Here is a 27,514-nt window from a genome sequence, read left to right as displayed (position 1 = left end):
AGACGTTTAAAACGTAAGTGATGTCGTGATCTTCTATCTAATAATATCAATTAATATTAATAAATAATTAGATCAATGTAAATATAAGTTTAAAAATTAAAAAAAAATCATTGGAAGTGTCACTAATGAGTGGTTTCTTCCATCAAAATGTATTCATGTAATTTATCTCTACTTTTATCATATATGCTTATTGTGCTCATTGTACAGATTGTATATTTCTGATGTAAAATAAAAAAAAAAATGTCGCGTTCGTTTAACGTTGCTATCCTGTTGATAGTCTCTAGTTTTTTTAATTTCAATTCATTTATTAAACCCAAACGACTAAACCTAGGTACTTTTACAAATACAAACGTATAAGCATAGTTAGAGCAAATACTACTACTCAGTATACTAGTGTATACTGAAATCAGAAACATATGCTTGAGGACATTTCTCCTTTTTAAGTGTGTAACTTGTCGTTCATATTTTTATTATATTAAAACAATACTATTCAAGCAGGGTTAACACACAGTTTTAAAATCTGGTTACAGTTACTTACAAATTAATGTTTATGACTTACAATTTGTCCAGAGCAGTTAGGACGAAATAGGAGGAAGGCTAGGTTTTTTTTTTAATTTGCGTTTCTCGGAAGGTACGAAATTACAATAAAATATAAAAACCTGGTACAATTACGTTTTGAATATCTTATAATTTGTAATATGCATCAGTAATTGGTGACTTTTCTTCAGCTTTTACTTCATACTTTCCAAGTAAGGTCCGAATATTCAACAAGTTTATGAGTTTACACGAGTTTATTATTGTATTGTAAAAGACGGCAAACGACAACAATTAAAAATGTGTACTATTATTGTATACTCATGATTCTTAGTTTTTTCATAAGGAACACTGATAACAAATATATATTTTTTTTTAGTAAATATTTTATAAAGATGTTATTTAGGCACAGACGTACAGTAATGATTTGTAATGCTGTAAACAACATTAATATTCAAAATGTCTTTATCAAAAACTGTTTAGCGTTGCTCTCGCTCATACTCTGACTAAAATAAATGGGAAGGGAAATGTATACATTTTTCTATAACAATGCAAATATTTATATACTGAAGTACAGTTTATTTTTCGCAAACGTATATCGATACGAAGCACGTCTTTTATGATTGACTTTGTTTTATACAATCAACAAAATACAATGTCATTAAATCAACATTATTTATATATAAAAAAAAACATTATATTATTATGATTTAATGTGAACAATAAATATCTACTTATTATATCCGTTCCGACAATACAATATTTACGTGGCAAAATTAAATTTTACATAATTATTTACTTATCTAAAAATGACTTGTTTAACGTTTAATATTATAGTAAATCCGAGTTTATCATAAAGTCAGAGCGAACATATGGAAAAATTATTGACATTTTATCTAATGATTAGAAATAGATTTATCAATTTTCATAAATTCATAAATATAATATATTAATTGTCTTAATATACATATTATATTAATCTAAAGAAAATAACTATACATAAAATTAAACGGATGATAAAAGTATTACATATTATGTATAATTATGATACAGCGGAAACATGATTTTTATTCTGTTGATGTATTTTTTTTTCTTTATTATAAGACAATATTTTACAAGCTTCAATTCGTTTTATAGATAAACAATAAAAACAAAAATTGTTAATTACACGTGTATTTTTTAGAGTTCGGGTTTACTCTTGATTGCAATGATGTTATCTATTTCAATTATGGCGGCATTGTAAATTCATTAACAGCTAATATCTGCACGACAACCGAATGTGTAAATTGACATCATTGAGTGCTAGGGACTTGTATACTAGATTGGTAAAAACGCCGTGGTCGACAGAGGTAAAAAAAGCGCACTAATGGCAGGGTTAGATTCTGTACAATATCAAATGGACAAAAATTATTATATACTATTGCTCGGCCGGCAAAAGGATTACGGATGGAACGACTCGGACTTAGATTGTGAGCAGAACGTTGACGGGTTTCGTTAGAGGACCTTGTCTCTTTTATTCGTTGAGATGGTATATTTTATTCAATGGACCGTTTTTAGTTGGTTCGATGGTAAAATATTGAGCATAGCATGTACAAAATAGAAGAAGAAGAATTTCTTAAAAAAAAAAAACGGAATGTATTTAACATACGAGTACGATTGTGGTTTTGGTCAATAACTATAAATGATTATTATTATTAACAAATTCTGAGAGTGTACATTGTACGTCGACCATACAGAATACATTATTGTATACAATCATCATCGTATTTGTTGTTATTATAATATTGTACTTGGACGATATAATTATAAAAAAAAAAAAAGATATGGGGGACGACACTCGAAAAACAAAATTACTTTAGCGTTATCACAGGGGTTGGTACACAAGACACACTACACTTTAGTAATATTTTAATAATTAACTTGACTTGGATGTTGGCTGGTATTTTTTTTTTTTTTTTGTTTGTGTTTATTTGTCTTCGTCTACGCCCTCGCGAAACAAGTATGTGGACCAGTAGGACATGTTGAACATGGCGAACACCATCGGGAAGAGTATGCGGGATATGACGTCAATGCGTTTGGATCTAGTGGGAAACTTGGACATCCACGACTTCCAACAGGAGTTTTTCTCCATCGGCGGGGTCTGGTGAATGATCTGGCTCATTTTGTCTCTGGACATCATCAGTTCGGGACGCATCAGGGGCTTCTGCAATCACGGTGCACGTTAATATTAAAAATGCCTGCGCTATGAACGACGAACACAATAGTACACATTCGACGAAAACGTTCTGGAATAATATATGGGAATAAATTCTGATGGCAAACGACGAAAATTATCAGCTGATATGAGAAATTGTATTGTAAATATCTATCACAATGTATAGTTGGTATACAAACGGTAATAGTCCATATTACTATTGCTTTTCGAGCGTTTTCGTCGTTAGGTAGATCAATAAGGTTATAATATTTTAAATTCGGGTGAGTGCTAAGCGGTTTTAACAATCATCAAGTTTCCGGATAAATGCATTTCTATTTTTTTTTTTTTTTTGTAAAATAACGATCACCCGTCGTGTACTAAGTCAACCACATTGATTGTATTTCAAAAATATTTATGTACGATAACCGGAAACTCTCTGATTGATAACGGATACAGACCATGCGGATCATGCAATCATTGATTCCCAGCTTTTCATTGAAAAATAATAATAATAATAACTATAAATAATAAAAAATAAATGTATTTTAAATGAGTTAAATAATGTTGCAGGTACGGGATACACACAGTATCGATCAATGCATAACATAAAACAAAATTTAGGTATATTTAATAGTTTTAACTATTACAAAAGTAAACAAAAACCATAGAAACTTTAACAATGTCGATTAACCATTCTTAAAAGGGATTATTTTTTAAATCAAGTGCGTGCTGCACTTTACTGGTTTTAAAGTATAACTACTAAACGAGCATTAGTTATGAATTAATAATTCTATGCAGTTTCAACATTTATTATCCATAATAGGGTTTACACATGCCATGTATGTATGTCTTAACGAAAAGTTTATCAAGTTCATATGTATAAACTTTAGTTTAATTCGAGAAGTGGCAAGATATAAAACTAAAAATACGATTATATTTATGATTTTATATCTACTAAGTGACGTATATTTTTGATTAGTCGTTATACAATTTATAGCAATGTTAAGTTAAACGATCTCTATCGAGAAGAAAATAATTTGAGATATGACATAGTAAGTACTGCGTACTCAGCAGTTTATAAAAATGTATATTTAATAAAAATATTGTTTAAAAAAAAGGAAATATTTGTGTACTGCCATCGTTTAATTATCAACGACTAAATATGAACTCTTAAATTATTGTAACATTGCTATAAGCTTACTAATCCTACCAATTTTTTTCTTTCCCTTCGCTTGTTCAATATATTACGCTTCTGGTAGGTACCAGCTAACCAACCCCCTCATCCCTTATGGCCCGGGAGAGAAATTCTAATCTAGCCAGTCATTTAAGGTGTTAAGTATAGATACATAGTAGTGGCATCCTTTGTGGCGCCCACTCCTCCGCCACGAGACGAAATCGAAGATAAAGTGAAACTTTTCTCGTCAACGCAACGGTTCGGCAAGTCGGTTATACCTACTTATTTTCAACGAAAATGTAAATAAAATATTGTAACAAAGGGGAGGGGGAATGTTTGAAAAATACGTTCAAATGAAACAGCTGGAAAGTAAATCATGCGCTTCGGCCGTCAGCGCTCGGTCAATGCTCACCGTACTATTCGATCTCACCATATTGAATGAATTCGGCCCGTCTTCGTAGTCGTTCACGTCCATCGACACGGTGCGCTCCAGGTCCTTTTTGGTCATGTCGTCCCTGTGCGTGTCCGACCTGGACGCGTAGTTGACCAGCGCGAACTCGAGCAGCGCCCCGAACACGAACGTCAGGCACACGCCGGTCCACACGTCGATGGCTTTGGTGTACGACACCGGCGGCAAGGAAGCGTTGATACCCGAGGTCTGCGTGGCCATGGTCAGCAGCGTGGTCACGCCCAGGGACACGCGAGCCGGCACCGCGCTCTGGTCCAGCCAGAAAGACACCCAGGACACGATGACCAACATGCAACACGGGATGTAGATCTGGATTAAATAGTAACTGAACTCGCGTTTGAACAGCAAGTCGACCTTCAGACAACTGTATTCTCCTGTGGCAAAAAATTGTCGAAAAATAATATATTAAAAAAATATCCCCACCGGATATGTTTTAGGGCTAGGGGGGCGTCTGTCTAGAATTAGCGCTAATAAAGGGTTAATAGTAAGAAAATAGTAATAACACACAGATGATAACGGCTTCTGATAAATGACAGGTGATAAGAGATCAGTGACTAATGAAAGGGTGGGGAGGTAATATTTCGATGGAGGAAAGGGAGGGAAGGAGATTGCAGACGGAGGGAGGGAGAAAGGCATTGTATTAAGAGAGAAAAAGAGGGTAGGAATATGAACACGAGCTTGAACACCAGCCGGTAGTGGGGATGGCTCAAAAACATTTCCATGATTCATTGTTCTCCATGAAGTATAAAATATTGAAACCAACTTCAGTCTTTAATAAGATAAGTTAGAACAAATTTGTATTAAACTATACAAGGGACATTTAATTTAAAGTTCGAATAACGTAGATGGACTAAAGCAGATTCTGGAAAATAAATGAGTTTTCTCTAAACTGTACACCGAGATTCTGTATATTTTGTCTTTGTCTCCAGAGATACCAAAACGTTTGTACACAATGTGTAGATAAGTCTACTAGGGATCTGTAACTAGATACAACCGAATTTCTCAAAAAATGCAATCATGTCCTGTGCTATCGACATATCATGAAGTATGGTTTATGTGTCATTTATATCCGAAACAGCAGTTGTACATATTACTATATGTGTACCTGTGTTAGTTTTGCTGTTACAGTAATCTGTAAGAAATTTCTCCAATGTAAATCTGGGCAAGTGTAAATTTTTAACCACTTGCACGGGATCACCTTCTTTCCACAAGAATACTAAATCGTCAGTTGTCCAACCGTCTAAATAAATAACATACAAACGAATACATCCAACGTTAAATGTTAATGTTATACTTTTTTAACGCATACAATATGAGCTATATAGTGAATTTATTACTTACAGCTGACCATTCTTAGTGAGCACGTCTGACGATCTAATGGATATAGCTTAAGGTTCATCGGACAAGACAGGGTGAGAGATATTCTGCGATAGAATAAAAATGTTCGAATATTAATATGCAAATTTTAAATTTTAAACTGTATTATTAAATAATCGCTCACCTTATACTGTACAATACCAGACCGTTGGGAAATATCCTAATGTACACGTTAGGCATTATTATGTTGTGGAAATGACCTTCCTTTTCGTTCGAGAAGAACAAATCGGGCATCCATACTCTGCTGGTTTCGGTCAAAGTCAGGTACTTCATTTTACCTAGCAAAGCAAAATTTCGTTTATCATTTTGAACTGTTTTATTTCGGTTAGTGGTAAATGGTGATGACAAAAATCGCTTGAAACTAATGTCTTGAAAAATAGCATTAAAAAGAGTGTTTTTTTTTATAAATGGTGACGATTTTTTAAATTTAAAATATGACGTTTATCATTGACAAATGTCTGCTCATGAAACAATATGCTGTGAGTCAATTCAACTCTTGAGATCTCTTTGAAAAAAATCTAGGAAAAATGAATAATCATTATAATATTATAATATGTATTATGTCACCGTCCCGTCGTATCGACATAGCATTCGTAAGAGATGTCGTCCATAGAATTTCTTATAAAAGCTTTTAGCGAGTAAATATAACGTTTTCTTCGTATTTACCATTGTAGTCGTTAAATTTGAGTCTCTCGTCCATCCATTGTTCGCGGAACGTCAGTTGCACGCTATATTCCTAGCACACCAAACACATGTTTAGATCAGACAATCGTTATTATGATTGTACTGTTTATATAAGTTTCAACCGAACAAGAGAAGGAGGTAAAACATTTAGAACAAAAAAAAAAACCATATCATAAAATAGTAGTCTATTGATGCGTTCTCACAGTCACGTTTATATTATTGGTCAAAAAAATAAATTTTCAAATAATTATACAAGACTAGACACGTGTTAGGTTAGGTTAATATAGGGAACATAATACATTAATTATACTTGGAATAACTTAATAAATAACAAAGTATTGCACTTGTAAACTTTTACAAATATTACCTCCTTCCCTTCTACCGTTCAACATAATTTAGGCCGAATAACGTAATAGTGCTTTAAAAAAATATTTATTTAATGGTGCTGGCTCGTCGACGGCTCTTGAGCGATTTAAAGCGACAACTTAGACCGATTAAGACCTTTCTTTCTTTTTTTTTTAAATTTTTATTCTACCCAAGAGCCGCACTCTGAACTCGGCACGTCGACATGCATAATAATATGGTACGTACAAAGCCAAATCGAGCAACGCAATATAATATAATGTATACCGTAGCCATTCAGCGACGAAATATAAAATCTTAATAACTATAATAATGTTTTTGGGTATGCAGTGCAGCAAGCCGAGACCAGGCGATTGGTCCAACCGGGAAAGTGCGTAAACTAAGCATTTAACAATATGGTGTATTGGCGGAACGAAAAATAATAAAGGTCTCATGCAAGTGCGAAAACAAAAAACCGACTGGTCCACAATCGTCATGGAGATACACATCCGAGGCACAGAGAATTTTTGGGTTTTTTAAAACAGTGAGGCAGGTGACAGTCGTTGAAAAAAAAATGTTTGTTTTCAGTAACGCAAACGCATGTTAATATTTTCAAGTCCAATCAAAATCCAACAAAAGCGGTTATAGTCGTTTTCCGAGGGGTTTTATAATGCAGACTCACACACACGGTACACAATCGATAGCTGCACACAATTGACAATTGATTTTGTTCTTAATCGAAATTATATACCTATAGGTTTGTTATAGCTATATTATTATTATTATTTCGATCACAGAAACAAAAGCAATGAATTATTTCCATGGCGTCGTCCAACGTATAATGACTATTTTTTTATTACATCCAAAAGTCCAAGTTCTAAGACTTTCACTTTCGAACGCCGGAATACCGATTCTTTTTTTCATATTGTTCTTTAATAAAATAAAATTGCAGAAGTACACTCCATTTTTCCATTGTCATAACGTGATAGTATATCTTGTGAATACTTTTCAAAAAAATTATGGTATGCATAGAATATATTTTTATTAAATTGTTATTGTTTGAAAAATACTATACCTATTGTACTCGTTAAATAAATTATTTTTCCAGCTATAAACATAACAAAGGAAAAACAGGACTTCAAAAGTTTTTCTGTAAATAAAAATAAAAATAATCTAACGTCTATCGTTTTATTATTCGGAAGAAAAAAACAGCGACTTTTTACTTTAAAGATTTTCTCTAGATAAAAACATTGTAGGGGAAAAAACGTTTTATACGAGAACTCCTTCTATAAATAATATTGTCGCTGTAATATTATTCCAAAAGAAAATTTTTTAAAATATATGTATTTATGTATTTATACAATTTCTATCTTATAATAAATTAAAATTATATTTTGCGAAACTGTCATTTCGACAGCTATCAGTCGAATAATAATTACTGTGTAGAAACCATTTTAAAGTATCTTAATTTGTTTTATGTCCTAACCGGAAACTTGACATGTGTACAATTTGATGGTAACTTTTTACAATATTATATTTTTGTTATATCATATTCGAATTTCGTTTAAACTAATATTTTGTAAGCAAACGTGAACGTATTTTATCTTACGCATCTTACCTACAAGTTCTGTAAATACAAAAAATATCACAAACGAATTTTAAACAAATTGTATTATATTGTTAGAATACATTTGACGTCTTATATTACATAAACATACCCCGTTACTTGTCCAGAGAATAGATGACAATGGTAATAATTATTTATAGCATTAATTATAATATGAAATAAAATGCAGAAATTATACCTTCGCTTGAATATTTTAAATAATTGTTGCGGTCAAAATAAAATTCTGTAAAACAACTTAATTGTGCGTCAGACGAGAACCCAACACAAAATACTCACACGGCACCTAGTCAATACCGTTTAGCACGATTGCCACATTTTCAAATGGTCAATGTATATAATATGTTAAAATAATATATATTATTTAAAACAACATAAAACTGGCAAATAAACTGGGCGCAATCTCATAAAAAAAAATCCAAAGTATAATCAATTTTAATATAAAACAATAAAAAAATGTTAAAACAAAACAAAACAAAATCAACAAAACTTATTTAAGGCCATCACCCGACTCACCATTTTGTAATCATCAATTCTGCTGATGGACCGTACCAACATGTTGACATTCACAATGCAGGGAGAGTCGCCTGCGGGATACAATAAAGACCAGACAGGATAATACATAGTCAGTGGTTAAATAAAAAAATAAAAGGCGTACTACTTAACATTTTACATTGTTTCGAACAATTCAATTACAATTAAACAAATAATAATCGTAAAATAAATAAAAACCAATTTCAATCTGATAGTCGATTAAGCATATAATATTGCTATTACGTTTGTTAATGCAAAGAAACGGGAGTACGACGTATAGATATTATATTTATTGTGTGTTGAGGCGTCTAGCGCTATTTTTTCAATGGTTGTACAATTATTTATCTATCAATTATGATCAATATAGTATAGCGTTAAATAATAATTTATTTTTGATAACAATTATTTCGGTGATTACCCTAAAACGTACCGCAAGTGTCCAATATATAAGCAAATAAACGCTAACAACTGTCGTTTATGAAGTATCTAAATATAGTGTTATACGTTACTAATCTTCTAAAGAAAAAATGATCAATTCTATCTGATTTAAATATGCATTTTGCTGAAAAGGAATTGAAATATTTTGGTTTTTCATCGAGGTACTTGTTTAGGTGTTGCTGTTATTAAAACATAGCTAAACTACTTGGGCGTTGTGAAAGGTACTGAATACTTTATAGCACAGAGGTATATATAATAGAATATTAGTATAATATAAAGTTATACAGGTTTATAAGTTTGAATCGTCCATTTGTATTTTAATAAGTTGAATTTGGAAAACACGAATGTTAAAAGAAACAATAAAGCTGGTTTACAAAATAATGTAAGCCTATTAAAGCGTTTTCGAGTGATTCGACTTTAATGTAATTAATGCACGGTATGTATATCTGTATAAACTGGAAGCCAAACAATATTATTCTTAACAAATTTGCATTTTTATTAAAAATAAATAATAGATGGAAATGCAATCAGTTTTTATTATTATTATTATCAGACTACACTTGGCAATAATATTTTTTTTACTCGACGTTTAAAAAATATAAACTTAAAAATACCGTCCGAAGTAGTATTATCATAATAAAATCAAAATAAATAAACAACTCCTATTAAAATAATTCAAAGTGTATTTTATAACTCAAACTATTCGCTGCCCATTTAAATTTTTATAATTTTGCCTCTGTAATTTAAAAGTCAAATCACCGCATTGTTTGTGGTCTTAAAATCATTTTTTCTCAATGCTCCAATCACAATATTATCAAAAAACATAAGTTGTTCAGCATCAACTATAAAAATGTTTTGAATTTTACAAAAAAAAAAAAAAATGCGCTGAAATCAGATTTAATATTTAAAATATTATATTATAATTTTCTGCGTTTCATTGTTTAATTTTATTTTAAAGTATGATACTTTCCATACATATTTTTTAAAAATATCTATCTTGTGAAAAATGACACAAAAAAATAATTTTAATGACGCTATGTATAGTGCTTATGTGAACGTACATTTTTGTAAAAAAAAAAATGTATTTATCATTGATTACATTTTTTGTTTGATTTAAGAAATCTGCGTATATAGTATAATTTCATTGAAAACAACTAAATGTTACACCTACTCTAAATTGCAAGTATAAAAGTTTACCACGAAATGCTGTGCTTTGACTACTTATACTTTGTACTTGAACTTTGACCTATATGAAATAAGCAATATCCGACATTGCCTAATCTATCTAGCAAACCTAATGGTATATTTTATTTTATGTGTGATTAATAATATTTAATGGTATAAAAAAAACTCTATCAACGTTTATACTTTAAGTCAGTGAATTTAAAACGCTATAAATCGATTTGTATACATTATTATTATTATTATTATTATTATTATTATTATTAGACATTATAGTAGTTAGCGACTCAATACGTTTAATTTGTAAGACTCGAATTATTTATTGTCTGCAAATACAATTGCTCAACGACTAGTTTACAAAGACAAAGCGCGCACTTAAGTTTTACTAGACTTCATCATAATAGTAAATCATTATATAGAACTTTAATATGATACTAATGTTTGCTCTAACAACAATATTATAATCCTCGGGCTTCATACGGACGGCAAACCTAATACAGAAGCATAATTCTGTTGTATTATTGCTTAGCTTACAGAATTAATACAGGACTAGTCTAATCGCCTAAACAGTAATAATGTTTATTCAACAATAATATAATATGATACTATTGCGGGATTATTTGTTGTGTATAAGTTAAATACTTGTGTATATTATTATAAGTGCATAATATTATATAGGACAACCGAGACTAACAAAGTCGACAAGCACAGTATATATTATATTATGATAAAGACTGAAATATCTTTGTAAGCGTACTTGTATAGGAATTTATATTGTATCTTAATTGCAAATAATTATTAATACAATTTTGTCAGTCTTTACTAAACTGGTTAGAAAATATTGTGCTAGTATTGATACTGACAAAACTATTAGGGACATATCAAATTAACTTCAAAACTACCAAATTCTTTTGACTGGACCATTTTTCGACCCAACCGCGGATCAATATCAAACATAATTGTTTTCCCTATTTCCATATTATTCACAATATCGTCGTTAAACGTAAGTAATGTACAAAAATTAAAAAATATATATCTTTTTTCTAGGAATGCAAAAATAAAACAGTCATCATATAAGAGCAGGTGACAATAATATTATTTAAGGTAAACTCTAAATATATAGCGAACGGGTCCATCTACACAACAACGCAATAGTATTGTTGTAAACTTTACGCTGATTTTTATAATAATAATATAATTATTTTATAATAATATAAATTTTTATCTAATAAAAATAAATATAAAAAAATAAAAATTAACAATAATAATAAAATAAAAACAATAACAAAATTGCGTTTCTTTTTGTTCAAAATACCAGCATTCAATCCGACCAAGATGACTTACCATCTTGTTGTCACTTATTGTCATGATACTTCTCACAAATAGATTAATGCGGACAATTGTCGGACCATCTGGGGAGTTATAAACATTTTAGACAAATTTATATTCTATCATCTCGAGTTAATTAGGACGCAACAAAATATTTAATATGTATTCATCACTCGGCATTTGAAACTTTTCTCGGATTTTTCACAATTAACAAGCCAAGAAATAATCTATACGTCTAAGGGGAAATTCAACACAGCGTGTGAATAACACTCGAGAGAATTTGTATTTAAAATATTATAAAAGGCACGTGTACGCTGTAAACAATCTTGTTGATGGCTTTTTTTCTATAAGAAAATCAAAATACACGACTGAATATTGAAAAACACATTAATCTCCCTTTAATGTTGTATTTAAGTATTTTAATTTTTAATTTTATTTAGAAATTAACTTTCAAACAAAGTAATGGTCCCTATTTACAACTAGAACCAGTAGTTTGACAAATGACCAAATACCTAAAAAATAACACGAAAACGTTAAGATTTATTCTAAATTTGATTGAAAAATTACAATTATTTAAATAAACTTTATACATATGTAAAAAAAAAAAAAAATACGAGTTTTTCCCCGAACATATTGCGTTTTTAAAAATGTATTGCAGAAATGATTAAATTTAAGTGTGACAGTAATCACTATTTTGATTTTTGTTCAATATTTGTGCGATATAAAAACTACAACGATAAAAATAATGGCAGAAATTATTCTTTTTAAAAGATAAAAACAAAATAATTTTGGATAGGATGAATGCTTATGTTAAAAATACTGGTTGACAGAATCAAAATAACAAAACACATTTTTTGAAGCATTTCCATTAGAGAAAGAAATGAATAATTATGAGACTCGATAATTATTTTAAGTTATGATAATGATTTTTAACCATTCAATTTAAATTTAAATTTATAGTTTCATTTTAAAAATTCATTGAGTTTTGAGATATTAGAATTGTTATAAAATGTGTTTAAGACACCGTATAATTTATACAGAAAAATAGAGCATTAATTTATTTAGATGAAAATAAATATAGTATTTTTTTTTTTAGTAAAGAACTGAGAAAAAATACGTTTTTGCGAAACGTTTTAGATGACAAGGCTTTTTAAATTAATTTTAAACTAATGGTTATTGTTTGTAGCTCAATTAAATATACTATATGGTAATTTGTTCGGTTGTAAGTTTTGTTCTGGTCAATATAATTCATACTTTCATTACAGAGTGTCAATAATTATTTAGAGAGTCAGATTACTTTTTAAATTACACCAATCAGTATGTTTGCATTTTAGCTTGTGAGAAATTACAATTATTTATAGAAATTAACTGACTTTCTGAATAATTTTCAAGACCTTGTATGCATTATACGTCATCATATCATAAATAATTAGTGTGCCTTTTATAATGTGCTTATAAAAGTGCGTACGAATAAAAATTTGCTTAGTAAATAATTGAAAAAGACAATCAAGTTTTGTGGATTCATCGTATCAATAATAAATGTATAGAATACTTGTCGAAGAGAAATGCTTGATAATAAAAAAAATGAATGTATAATATGCGTTGTGTTGAGACTTGTGAACGAATATGAAAGTTCGTTCAACTTACCATCTTGTTGTCACAAATTCTCTCGATATTGCGTAGGAATAAATTTACTTTAACAATCATCGGACCATCTAGGAATCAGTATTAAATTAGATTTAACTGTACACTCAACAAATAGTGTTCAATGAAAACATTTTTTAGAGAAAAGGTTATAAGTTAAAAAAAGAAACAAACAAACGTCATATGCCGCTAGCTATAAAACATACCTATATATATATTTAGTGGGTATACAAAACAACACCTGAGCTTGCCAAGGTTGTCGAGCCTCTAGAAAGAACGAACACATAAATAAAAGAAGACAAATAAAATAAACGAGAAAATAGTAAAATAAAATATAAAAAAAAAAATGAACCCTCTCGACGACTCCGGGGACTAATCTAGATTTGAATACCTAATAATATCAGTGTGCCTACTTGGGTTCAATTAATTTTTCCTAACAAAATGAGAAACATAAACAAATAAAGTTAATATCACAAGGCTGGGCATTCGGGCAAGCGTTATAAGGTTTAAGGTAAGTTGGGAAATTAATTTAATATTGACTTATTTGATTTAACTAGTTATTATGTTTTTTTTTTCAATCATTAATTCAACTTCTGAAAATGTCATCGACTTAAATATGGTTGAAGAACGCGATGGTATGTTCAATTGGCTCGAGTTACATTTGGTTAGCTTAAAGTATACACCTTAACTAAGTTAACTTATAGATGACTTAAATTCTAGCTGTAATAGTGTTAATATGAAAAATTACCCAGCCTTGATAAATAATATTAGTTTTGATGGTCATGAAATGAGTAAAAAAAAGGTGTTTTTATTTTATTTAATAGATGTTTTACCTGTGCCGTTTACTCCAGATGGTCGTATTCTGGCATCGTAACTACCTGGACCCAGAATCTGATCGAGGACCTCTTTTTCTTTTTCCCTGTAGTTGACCACTTTGGGTTGGCACCTGTGTGAATTTCCTGAATACGTACAGCTATCATCGTCAAGTCTTGAACTGAAAAACAAAACCATTACCGTTGGGAAAATAAGAAAAAGAGAATGTACTTTTAGCTAACTGTCAAATAAATAAATCGCAATAAAACGTAACCGAAATTATATTTTTTGCTCCGCAAAGAAAAACTAAGTATGTTTATTTTTTCGACTTTGAGATAAATATTTTCCAGAACGGGTCTGATTGATCTAAGTATTACAACGTCTGAGACACTTATACTATTTAAATAAACATCAAAACATGCAAGTGAGGCATTTATATGATTGGATTGTTCGTTCAAACGCACTTCCAAAAAAGTTCATTTTTCACAAAGAAAAAAGTATGTATAAGTTAAATGTATTTGAAATAATAGACTAACCGTTGTTGGATCTATTGTATCTATTGTACTATATAAATTACCCAGTAAAAATATGATCACGAGGATCGAGGAATAAAATTACTTACTTGTGTGCATTTCGGTTGTAACTAGGGGAATTAAGTAATTGATTTACATTATCGCAGTTTAAACAAATTTCGTATCAACAAAATGAATTACTTACCAGCAATGTTGAGCAAAGTGCGCAAACAGAATAACCAAACAAATCGACGGGTTCCTTTTAAGATTTGCCATATTTTTTTGAGTGCTGAAAGCATATAAAAAACAAAAATTAACACCAATATAATTTTCCTAGGGGAAAAATTAAAATTAATCGAAATCATACTATAATTCTAACAGTATCCACCTAAATAGTAAAAAAGAAACAATTCTAAGCATAATACAGTCTTAAAAACCTTTTTTCGATATTTTGTGTTTATACACAATATGGATTCGCATCGAATAATAATTATGATTTCAACCATGGTTTAAATCATTTTTAAGGCCTACACGACTGAGGTGTTTTTATTTATTAACGACAAGTTTACTCATAAAAATGTTTAAGTGTTTAAGTGACATTAAATGTGTTTTCATTGATTTGAACAAAAGAACCAAAGTTAAAATAAAAGCACATCGATGTAAAACTAATATCCTGACAGCCTTATATCAAAGATAAAATATTATTTATTTTATTCCTTTGATTACTATTTAATCGCACAACCTACGCCATACTTAAGATTTCCAATTATAATTGGTGGATTATTTATAAGTGCGGTTTATGAAAAATCTGACACTGTCAGCTTTTATTTACTGACATTTATACGGCTTGAATGAATATGGTACTATTATTAGTATTGTCTCGATGCTGAGGTTTAGTAATTGAAAACGTTTAAATCAAAATAATCTGTAAGCAAAATCTCCCGAGTCACAAGACTGATAATGCTATTTTTTTATTATTATTGTTATGCTACAATTTTAAGAGCTATTAAATAAAACTACAACCCCGCTGTCAGTTTATAACCGTTATTATTCGAAGATAAGTATTCCGTTAATTAAGAAGAGAAAAAAGAAAGTGTTATATGTTATTAAAATTGGAACGGGACGAAATATCTTACAGCTATAATAGTAGCATTTGTAGTATTTGTAGTGCAAATACTTTGAACAACCATAGGATTGATTTAATTAGAATTGCGTACCTTTAATATTGTTTGATAAATAATTATACAAATCATTCGGGAATAATAATAATCAAATCAATTTGCCTTCCATTTTAGATAAGATTTACCATAAATTGAATAATTTAATTGTACGAACGGGTAGGTGAATCGGAAAAGTTACATTAATAACAATTCTCCGTATTTGGGTGACATTTCCGTTCCAATTGTACTAAATTACCATTGTATTTGGGGCCCTTACTTATTGTTTAAGGGGATTTCGAAGGATAGAATTTGCCCACATTAATTCGGTATTATTACAAACAATAAATGTAAATGTTTACTGGACGGTCATTATACCATTAATAATGGTCACAAAGAAAACATAGTTAATAGTTTTTCAATTTAAACTTTGGAAGTAAAAGCTTTAGGACAAATGTGTGAATAAATGTTATAAATAGTATTTTATAAATCAATAAAATTTAAAAACTACTGATTTTATTAAAATCCAAAGAATGTTTTTCGAATGCTTTGACTTAGTAATAACTAAGAATAATTACTAAGAAATTTAAACAGCCACTTGCAGTCATAAGTATAAAAGTAACTTGATTTCTTTGTGTTTTATATTATGATATTTAATGGACATGCCGCATGTGTATGACTCTTTATCAACTATCAAGGAGCAGTATTTAAAATATAAGCAATATATGTTAAAAAGTGTTCTGTAACAGATTTTAGCGCTGTCATTTTGTAATTTGTTGTTTTAAACTTGCTTCAAGCTGTCTTGACAGCTTTTTTATTTTAGGTATAGCGATTTTTCATTTTAAAAAATATAAAGATGAACAATTTAGAGACACACTGATATGTACTACAAAAAAATTGAACCCGTCTGTCGATCATTTGTATGACTGTTTTGTCACACATTTGAGAGGAGGAGATGGTATGAGGATATGATGCTGTGATAAGGAGAAATCAAAAGTCTCTGGATAACTGATAAAAGATGACTTAAATTTTTCAACCCTGTTCACTACCCTGTCTCGTACGTAGGTATTACAATATAAATTAAAAACAATATTTGTCCAAACGCGCGTAATGATAATTGTTCGCGAAAACCGTTGAAACGATTGAGTGACGTGGCCGAGACAGCCACGGTGATGTTTAATTAGGGGCCCATAAAAGCAGTACGGGTGCGGGGGCGATGGCCAATGGCGAAGACCAGCGACGTTGGTTAAAAAGAGTACCTGAATGGAATTAAAGACTTTGCGTTGAATGGCGGCGACGAAAAGACTGGGATAGCGCGGGCGCCAGCCGGTGACCAAGCTCGTTAGTAGTGGGTTTCGGGGGGTTCAGCAGCCGTTTCGTTCCGTCGATCGGCGGCGGCGATGACGTATTACATTATTTTGTTTAGCCAACACTATCTGCGGGTCTGATAAAGCCGGTATATATTATGTCTATATATACACACACTATGTATAATAGGGGACGGTGGCGGGGATGCGGTATACAGGTAAACCGATGGCGACGGCGAGCGGTATAGCGAAATTGATCTGACACCCCGCCAACCCTCGGCGGCAATCCTCGGCCGGTTCACCCTCCGCCGTGTGATCCCCGTTGCCCATGGCTACCCGGTCGCCTCGGAGAGTCCGTGACGTACGTGCCGTGTATGTCATAGTCGCGGGCACAGTGTGAATGGCCACCATTCCCGTAGGTAGGTACGTCTGTAAATCACCAGCCGAGTCCAGTATTTCACACTGCGATTCACACCCTACCAGCTCTCTCCGTGAATGCTCTTATAACTTTATTGACGTTGCTCCCATTGAGAACCCGGCAATACACAGAGAGATACCACAAATCGCAATTTGCACACATTTCATGTAACCAAGATTTGATATTGTGTACATTTCATCAATTTATAGACAACAAAATTGTCTATAATATGTTCAAAATGATCATGGTTGTAATTTTATTATATTTCTATTGAACGCTTTGATTCGTCTATTATGAACGTAAAATAAGATTACATTGAAAACTACAAGACAGCAATAATATTTTTTATAACGATTTCTCAATAAAAAATAAAGCAAACATCACGAATTCTCGATGGGACTTTGTTTTGCATATCTCATGAGAAAATGACAATGTTTTTCATAATACATTTAATAGCGTTTTATCTTTTGACTGTTGCGTGCTGTGCATTTGTATTCGAGCATGATGGCTTTCAGGAACGTGCTAAAATGTATAACTGGAATTGTAATTATAAGGTGCTTTTTTGGTTGTAACCCCTGCGAATCGGCATTGTTCTACAATTGCTTTACACTGGGCAATCATAAAACGCAATTGTGATACGCACTGTAAGGAGAATAACACTTAACTTGCAACTATTTCTGTTAACGTGTTTTGTAATAAAAAAAAACGTGAAACACCATAGTTTTGGGCTTAGTTATAATCGTATTGGTATAATAATATGTAAATGATAATTCCAGATGTACTATGTAAGTTAAGTATAATTTGAGTTTAAAGAACAACATAATCGACAAATAATATATTAAGCTTTTAATTATATTATGTTAGTTTATTTTATAAAATTTAAAGAAATGTTTTTCTATAACAAAACATAATACAGTAGAGCAGTAGAGTAACTTAAATTTTGAGTGTATGATTAATGGTGTATGGGTTTGGTTCAGATGACTAGACTTGGCGGTAATGTAAAAGTACAGCGACTGTCTTACTTATCGAATCGATATTTCCGGTATAGATATGTAGTGAAAGTTGAAACTAAGTTCTGATATTTTGTTAAATATTTCAAGCTGTGTCCCATAGATTTGTTATTTTAAAAGACGGTTCGGAGACTTCGAACTAGTCAACATTTTACAATAATATTATATTTTATATATGTTTTCTTTCTGAGCACAATGACCAAGTAATGATGAACGATTTTATTTATCCCTCGTTCACACGTACACCCACACTTTAGCCGATGGCTTTAAATAAGATTTTATTTCTAACGTTGTATGAGTGAAAAATGTAACCACTGCTTGATTGATTCTGATTCATCGCTTCCAATGTATTGATATATATATAATGTTTTGTGAACAGTATGAGTTATAGGTTTTCAGGCATACCATGGCAAATAGAAAAGCAAATAAAAAGATACGGGAATGTTGCCAACAATATAAACAATATATATATGTATGAGCAAATCGAAAAATAAAGACGTGTTTCTTTCATTCGAAATGTCTGGTCTTTTAATTTAAGCCGCCAGTAGGTTTAACGTTGTTCGCTGAAAAATCACTAGGAAACAGGAAGCAATAAAGCTGATGTATTTGCCTTTCGGATTTATGTCAATAGTTGATTCGAACGTTCGTTCATGTTAAAAAATATATTTGTTACACTATCTCTAAACTAAAATTTAAAAGTGCGCAATACATATTGTCTTATAAATGATGTTATTTAGCATAATATTATACTCCCAAAATGGCTTTCAAAAATAGCAAACAGAGAAAAATACACAACAAAATATTTGTTTCTAAAATACCTATGATAAAACATATTTTAATCGCTTAAGACAACAAATATTTCAAAAAATTGTCACTTTATTTTTTTATTATGAATTTTATACTTTGATATTCGGGGTTTATTTTTTGGTTTTTGATCATCGTTTCGTGTATTCTTTTGAACCGACTAAATTCGTGTATGCATATTTCTCAGCTTAGCAGGAAGGACTATAATTTTTTTCTCTACTAATAATCTATGACTATTCTATGATTTCTGATTATATGAATCTTCACAGCAGTTGTATATAATTTTAGTTTCAATAAAGACACACGAAAGAATAAGTAGTCTTAATACTGGCCTAGGTGGTTCGTTTAAAACTATATATTGTATGTGACGAAATCTGAGCTGTATAACTAATATCTTATTATTGTAAAATTAGTAAAATAATCACAAACCAAGACAGCAGTGTTAGTCACATTTACTTGTATGAAAATCAACTCATATGCAATTCAATATAACTCCCAGGATTCTACCGATTCAGTTGATAACAAATTTAAACTAGACTACCACAAAAATGTTTAACAGTATGAGTAATTCTGGAATATTTGCAGCTAAAACCAAGGGGATAGTTATTACGAACAGCTTTTTTTTAACTTTAAAGACTACTTTATTTATGAATACAAATTATAAAATGAGATAAATTATTGCACAAAAACAAAACAACACGAGTTATCGTGAATCCGTGGCTGGAAAATATTATTAGATTTGTAATTTATATTACAGCCGTGGACGAAAATGCGCCTCGCTGTGTGGGGAAAACGAACAATTTCATCATTATTCCTTTGGCGTTTGTTTTATCACGTTCAAAAGCTTTTAGCAGGGCGTGGCGCTTTGCGGACCTTGTGTATCATGTTATACATCATAAATATATATATATATGTACGCTCGCATATATTATAATAATAGTATTAATATAAAGCTAAAATAAAAGCATGCGAGTAATCGGAAAAACTTTTACTGCGCGTCAACTGCTATTCTATTCAATAAAACGGTTGTATTATTATCTGTCTCGCACATAAATCAAACAATACAAAAAGTCTAAGTACAAAATGATAAAAATAATTGTTTTAAATTTGTAACTGACTGGACCTATACAAGTAAATCATGATGTCCATATCGGACATCATGATTTACTTGTATAGGTAAACCTACCAAATACCTATATATATCTAGCGAAATGATCGTATTGTTATCTTCTCATGGCCAATAAATTTAGATTTTGTTCGATTCCAATTGTCTGACAAATTGACTTGAAAATCTCCATTAAAATCTGATTGTCTTTCGTCCAAACTGTATTATACGGTCCTTTTTTTAATTGGCCTTTGCGAATACGCTGTAATTGAATTTCCTGAAATTCGTTTATACTTTATACACGGGCACAACCAAGGCCATCGGGCTAGCGCCCAATGACTTTTGGAACGAATTCCTCAAGACACAAATGGATTAATCAAGCTGACAGTTTTCCTTTCGACCACGCTGAGACCTCTCCGGGTGTAAATTAATTAACAAAGTCGTGCCGGAAATCAGTGGAAATGTAAACAAACTTTAGAAAAACGGAAAATCTTTGTAATCTTATGTATGGTATGGACAAATTAGTTACACGATTTAACAACGCACGAGTATCGTTTTTATAAACTACAAAATAAAACATTGACCGGTGTAAGTAATAACTTCAAATAATTTTTACCCGTTATAGCAAATGTAAAATTAAAAAACACATTTTTTTTTTTTTACTCATTTAGTTACCATTGACGCTGTACTTAAGACCTATCCGTGAATAAACTATTAAGACTTTCAATTTTCAACTATGACTTGCTATAATCTCCAGAAAAACGGTCAGATCGAGTAAGTGTTTCAAAGGAAAAGGACGTGTATTATTTTACATTTAGTTGCTTTTTCTTTTGCTTGCATGGAAAGGTGAAAAACAGTCAAAGCTGATAAAGAAGAAAAAACGGCCACCATAATAACATAACGCTTGTATAATATGTAGATTGCAGTAAATGATTATTAGCTGGCCAAAGTAACATAACGTTTATTGTCGAAACACACGCGATGCTCAGCTCGGCCAAAGCTTTGGAGGAAATTATTTTAACACCGACCGTGTCGGAATATTCAGTCTAATGTGCCCCATAACAATTTAAAGTCATAAAATTGTTACCAATATTTCACTCTGTCTTAAGTACACGAGAGTACCGACTTGTGGACGGCTATAAAATAAATTATTTTTAATACGTCATCGCGAAAATCCATAATAATATTATTATTAAACCCACAAAAGGTACTTTAAATTCCATAATAAATAATATAATGATTTGCCGGAAACTGTTTAGTGTTTGGCTAAAAGGTATTTGAAAGGAAAATGATTATTTTTAATACAAACATATACCGTTTGATATTAAAACGAGTCAGTGGTACTAAAGGGTATCTACTTTTTATTAAAAATACTACGCATTAAAATATTTTATATTCAAATTAAACCACAAGCGTGAATAAGCAAACGAGCTTTTGAAATTTCTCAAAAAGATTTCCATTTTATATTTAGCTGACCATTAAAATACAAACGGTTTAAGTATACTTATGTAACTAACTAACGTTAGATCTATTTGTATTAGATTTTGCACAATACATAAAAAAACTGAATTTAACTTGTTTTGTAAGAATAAAGTTGTATATTTTATTAATAGTGCGATAAATTCCAAAATAGAAAACTTGAAAATGTTATATAAGCGATGAAAAAAAAACATACCAAGTTTAAAATTAACATGGTCCATAAATATAATACCTACAAATCAAACAATGTCAGAGTTAATTAGTATTTATATGAAAATTGTTTTGTTTGTAAGTAATATTTTTCATTTCATTTAATAATTACTTTGTTAGCGCAGTGTTTATTTATATGTATTAACGGTTCTATTTTTAGGTAAATAAATTCAACATAAAATGTATATATACATATATATATATATAGTATAACCTATTTAAATTAAAATGTTGGTAGATAATTCGACTTTCTGCTATAATAACAGTTGGATAATTGGTTCTGTACTGTAACGATGTATCCCTCGTTACTTTAGAAAAGTACACATTTAAAACGGTTCAACTTTCTTTTTAAACAAAATTATTATTTAATTAAAAACACACTGTTTGTTAATTTCATCGTGTCGGCTAAGGACATTCTGGGGCGTTCGTTTAATTTGTTCTGTATACCAGCAGTGTACACAAGGCTTCGAGAATGTTGTTAATTAGAAACGGCTTCGACAGAATAAAAATAAACATCAAATTCAATTTTAATATTATGTTTTAAATAACCCATAACGACGTTTGCAATAAGCTACACACTAAATTATTTGATTTATACATTGTTGTATGACTTATTGTTAATTAATCGACCAACGTACCTAACTGAAAGAAACCGGAATCTGTTGGCACCTGACCGTCCAGCCCTTGAGTCCTGACTGTTGTACAATGTAAGGTTAAATGTAAATTAGAATGTTAAGAAGCTCTAAATTTACAATTCGTATGGGTAGGAATAGGTCAGTCAATAGGACGTTTAGCTTGCAGATATTAAAAGGAAATTAAACAGAAAAATCACTTTTTCATAATCTTATAATAACATTTTTATAAATGTCTAATGATGTTATAATATACTTCTATACAAATGATGATCCGAGTAGGTATCGTATAATGTAGTTTGGTAAAATAATTATTATCAAGTGGTCGACCACGTTAGGGTACTGCAAACCCACCTAAGATACATACATGAGCAGAAGGGTTAATAGATACCCCATTCGATAAACGTTCAATAATATATAATATTACTATGGATGTGAGTGGTTATTATCACTTATGGGTTCGAAATATTGTTTATAGTCCACAAGCTTGGCATTGGTGCCATATTACACGGTTGTAGGGACCACGGGCTTCTGGCCAAAATGTATCAATGAATATAATATATTATTATGTCTTGGAAAGACAAAAAAAAAACGTTTCGCCAGAGGTATATTGTGACGACAAATTATTAGATAATCACGGACGTGTAATGTGTGCATACAATCGGTATTGTACAGCTATTTGGTTTTTGGGGATGAATTATTAGCAAAAACTATATAAGAGACTCGTTAGCAAATACACGCTGTACAGTCTGGCCGACGACTATTTATTAATGGACTAGAATGAATAATATACCTATAAATGTGTACACAAATGTGAACCCCGGAAAACCGTTTAATCGTGGCGCGGTTTAACATTGCATATAAAGCTCTGTCAGATAAAAAAACAATTATTTAAAAACATCATGTGTGCGGTATTTTGTGCCATTAAAAGTAAATATATTGCAATAAGCGAACCCTTTTTTTATTTCATTGACAAATCAAATAGTATTAATTCCCAACTGTCAAAAAAAACATTGTCCTATAAAAGCTCACCAATTACCGCATTTGGTATTTTATAATAATTAGAAATGCACAACAATAACCATAGCATTAGCACTATGAATACATAAATTTGTTTTGCTAACACTGTTATTATAACGGTACAGTGGCCATAATATGGTCTAGTGAGCAATTTCAATAGTGCAGTATTATTGCACGCTGGCCGGCTTTTTCTAGCGTGAAATAAATAAGTACATGATACCGAAAAGGTCTTTTTTTTACAAATAATCATTAACCCTAATCGTAATAATTCATTTTTACTATTCTTAGACAAAAATATTAACTTGTCAAGCACTTAAATACATATTAATTAGAATTTATTAGTAACATTACTGCGACAGTGTATTAAACGTATTACTTTAACAATAATTATTTAAATAAAAGCCATAAAAAAACAATCACATAAAACGGTGTCTGTAATTTTGAAAAATTATAAACAATTTAAATAGTGTATCTAATTCAATTCGATTATCTCATTTAGTTTTTCCATTAAGATAAAACAAGACGGAAGCTGATCGTCCCATGGACTTCTTGTATCTATGTAATACTATCATTCAAAAGTATAATTTATAAATTTATGTTATTTAAAAAAAATGTATTAATAATGTTGTTATTATATTTTGTTTTCCGAGTTAAAACATTCGGTCAATTATTAATTCAACCTTGGCCGCAATGTGGATCTTTTTTTTATCATTCGCTTATTCGTATATGTAATATAAGTAAACAAATCTATAAAATAATGGTAAATAAGTTTAGTATCGTTATATTAATAGTAATAAAAGCAATTTATTTCACTGCGGTTTAAAAATGAATGCAGTTATTATGACTGCAAGTGAAAAAGTGACAATGACTTCCTTGGAAGTTGTACACATCAATTTTCGCAAATACATTAATGTTTTGTATAGCAATGCTTTTCGTACTTGCCTATTGTTGATAACATGCTGATGTGTTGCAGGGGATTAAAAGTAATACAGATTTGACAAGAGTTCAATTCAAAAAGTTCTTTTATTTTTTACATCAAATCAAAAACTTTTTTTCGTAATTAAAACAACCAAAACGTTATAAATATTAATTTACATTATTTTTTTTTTTATATTTGTTTGTAACGATTTTTTTAATTACTTGGAAATAAATCTCTTTGTTATTTCATTTCTTTGTTTAACCCAATGGTTGACTGTCAGTTTATATATTTTGTAAAAAAAAAAAAAAAAACAGCACATTTGTATAAATTTGAATTTATTTTAGGTCACATGTTTAGTGGTTTTTTTTTATATAAATGTGATATTTAAATCCAACCGCGTTTTTTCCATTAATAATAACATTTTGTTCGTGTCTGCTTTGTTTACATAGACATAATTCGATTATAATACAATATTGATTTTCTATTCCCCATAAATACTTAAAGTAGTCCGGAAATTTGATAGATAGCGTGTACAAACTGAAATATTTTGCATAAACGAACCGCGGCTGCGTTGTATTTATAAAGAATTACATTAAAAAAAAGATTAATTTTTCATACATACACATAAATAGCACAATTCTTGCAATAAATAACCGTATACCGTGTAACTGAAATTGTATTATTTAAACGGAAAATATTTAATTAAAAAACAATATATTGGAGTTCCGTCAATGGATGTGTGTGGTTATCTCCACACACCTCATACATTGTTAATTTTTATTTATATTCTCATTTCAATCATAACACATGCTTATTGTACCAATTTACCTACACAGATTGTATAATTTTTAGTAATAACAAAATATAGCTATACTTATTGTTTTGTGTTCATTTTGTAAGTGTTCTGTGTTATACTCATCTAAACAATAGACGTGTAAATACATGTACCAAAATACAGTTTAAACATATTTGATAGTAATATATTCAAAAATTAATATTGACCCGAGTAGTCGAAGTTTTTAAATAGCTTTAGGAAATCATAACGACAGCCTAAAATCCATGTCCAACAATTAACACATTATAATATCATGTAGGTACGTTGTGAATTACAGTGTTTTTTTTTTGTGTGTTTTATATTGGATTATTCGATCGGCTGTTTTTTATTATACAAGGGACTAAAACCTACTTGACAACATAGGGAGACCGTCTTCAAAAAAACCGTTTCTGTGGCAAGCGGTTGTGATAATAATTAATAATCGAACGACGCTGTGGAAATTATGCGTTTCGCTTGTCTACCGGCTTTTTGCGGATAGGTTAGGTCACAGCGGTTCTCAAACTGCGTGTGAACCGCTATCCGTGACCACCACGTTGGTCGGTCTTTGGGGAACCGTCAATAAACGTAGGTATATTTTGTAAAATAAATACATCTAACTGTATATTTTGTACATAATTATTGTTTGTACTCACTTGCAGTGGAAGCGGTGCTATAACAGGAGACAGCCCATGGCCCGGCGGGCGTCCGTCGTTGTTTGTCGGCCGCGGAGATGTGAGCAACAGAACGGCGAGCAACCGGAGTGTATCGACCGGGGACCGTCCCGGAGACTGGGCCCCGTGGACCAACGCAAGCGCCGTGTACTCGCAGACCCTCTGGACCCCTCTATCACACCTCCCCTCAGGCGCCGCGCCGGTCGCGCTCCAACCGCGCGCGTCCCGAAAAAGGACCTAATCATGGGCGACCGGTGGAGTCAGTTCCTTTTGCTGCTGCCGCCCGGCCTATGTGAATTTCTCTGTGCGGTAGATATGTATACTAAGCACATCCGTCGTATACATTATAGAAATCCTATTTCTGTGAAAAAGAAAACCTAGGGAATTGTACTTTTTTTTAAATGTTTTTTGAAATGCGTGGGCGCGCAACAACAACTCTAACCAGAGATACCGATTTGTAAGCGATCCGTAATAGGGCTCTGTTTAAATTGCAAGTTTAAACTATAACAGGCAGCTATCGTCTTCGCCTAATGATGGGTTTTTATATATATTTTGTTTGTGTTTCTAAATGTCTACTCTTCAAAATCGAGAAAAAACCTTAGACGTTTTTCATCTTAAATCTACGGCCCTGTATAACTATTTTTTAAAAATAGCCAAATTATTTCCAAATCTTTAGTTAAATATCGACAAAACGTTGATAAACTAAATAAATCACGAAAACCCCTTTCCATAGACATGGTTAACACTTTTTCTTTATACAATTATCATAGTTGGTATTCATTGATATGCTATGCTGTGTCAAATGGCAACCCTTGTAATGGGCCGCTTTTGATCTGACTAATCGGACTTGCATAAAATGTACGTAAATATGTCTGTAAAATATTATTTCTAATGCAAGTTTTTTATTCAGTAAATATACATTTACCGTTATATTAATGTTTTAGCTCTGATGCATAGCCGAGAAGGTATTGTTTTTACAATTGTGTGTTTTTATTTTTTGTCTTGACCCACGATATCTTATTAACAGCTGAACCGTTTTCTTCATGTGGACTCTATAGATCAGAAATCGTACCTATGTAAGGTACTTTAAAGGGCTAAAAACTTAAAAGACGGTCCCT

The 27,514-nt window shown here is 31.0% G+C and overlaps 1 protein-coding gene across 6 annotated transcripts; it reads right to left on the bottom strand.

The window, feature by feature from the left end:
* Positions 1 to 970: 970 nt before the first annotated feature.
* On the bottom strand, positions 971 to 26,501 carry LOC126833969 (glutamate-gated chloride channel). Of its 6 annotated transcripts, none has more exons than XM_050565589.1 (11): positions 26,379 to 26,501; positions 15,056 to 15,139; positions 14,961 to 14,981; positions 14,359 to 14,519; positions 13,529 to 13,596; positions 6,415 to 6,484; positions 5,873 to 6,026; positions 5,713 to 5,795; positions 5,477 to 5,611; positions 4,315 to 4,745; positions 971 to 2,737 (listed from the first exon to the last, which is right to left on the bottom strand). In XM_050565589.1, exons 2-11 carry the CDS (start codon positions 15,124 to 15,126, stop codon positions 2,501 to 2,503), a joined length of 1,431 nt encoding a protein of 476 aa, XP_050421546.1. In that variant the 5' UTR covers positions 15,127 to 15,139; positions 26,379 to 26,501; the 3' UTR covers positions 971 to 2,500. The 6 variants fall into 6 exon arrangements, with proteins under 6 accessions (XP_050421546.1, XP_050421545.1, XP_050421549.1 ...); XM_050565588.1 differs by lacking the exon at positions 13,529 to 13,596 and adding an exon at positions 11,897 to 11,964 and having other exon boundaries at positions 975 to 2,737; XM_050565592.1 differs by lacking the exon at positions 13,529 to 13,596 and adding an exon at positions 11,897 to 11,964 and having other exon boundaries at positions 976 to 2,737; positions 4,333 to 4,745.
* Positions 26,502 to 27,514: the final 1,013 nt, after the last annotated feature.

Source organism: Adelges cooleyi, unplaced genomic scaffold, assembly GCF_023614345.1.
Source record: "Adelges cooleyi isolate 19-005CV unplaced genomic scaffold, UGA_ACOO_1.1 ACOO_flye_CR_arks_rails_tigmint_CR_PRNA_2, whole genome shotgun sequence".
NCBI lineage: Eukaryota > Metazoa > Arthropoda > Insecta > Hemiptera > Adelgidae > Adelges > Adelges cooleyi.
Note: the sequence above shows the minus strand (reverse complement) of the source record. Positions and strands in the feature narration are given on the sequence as shown.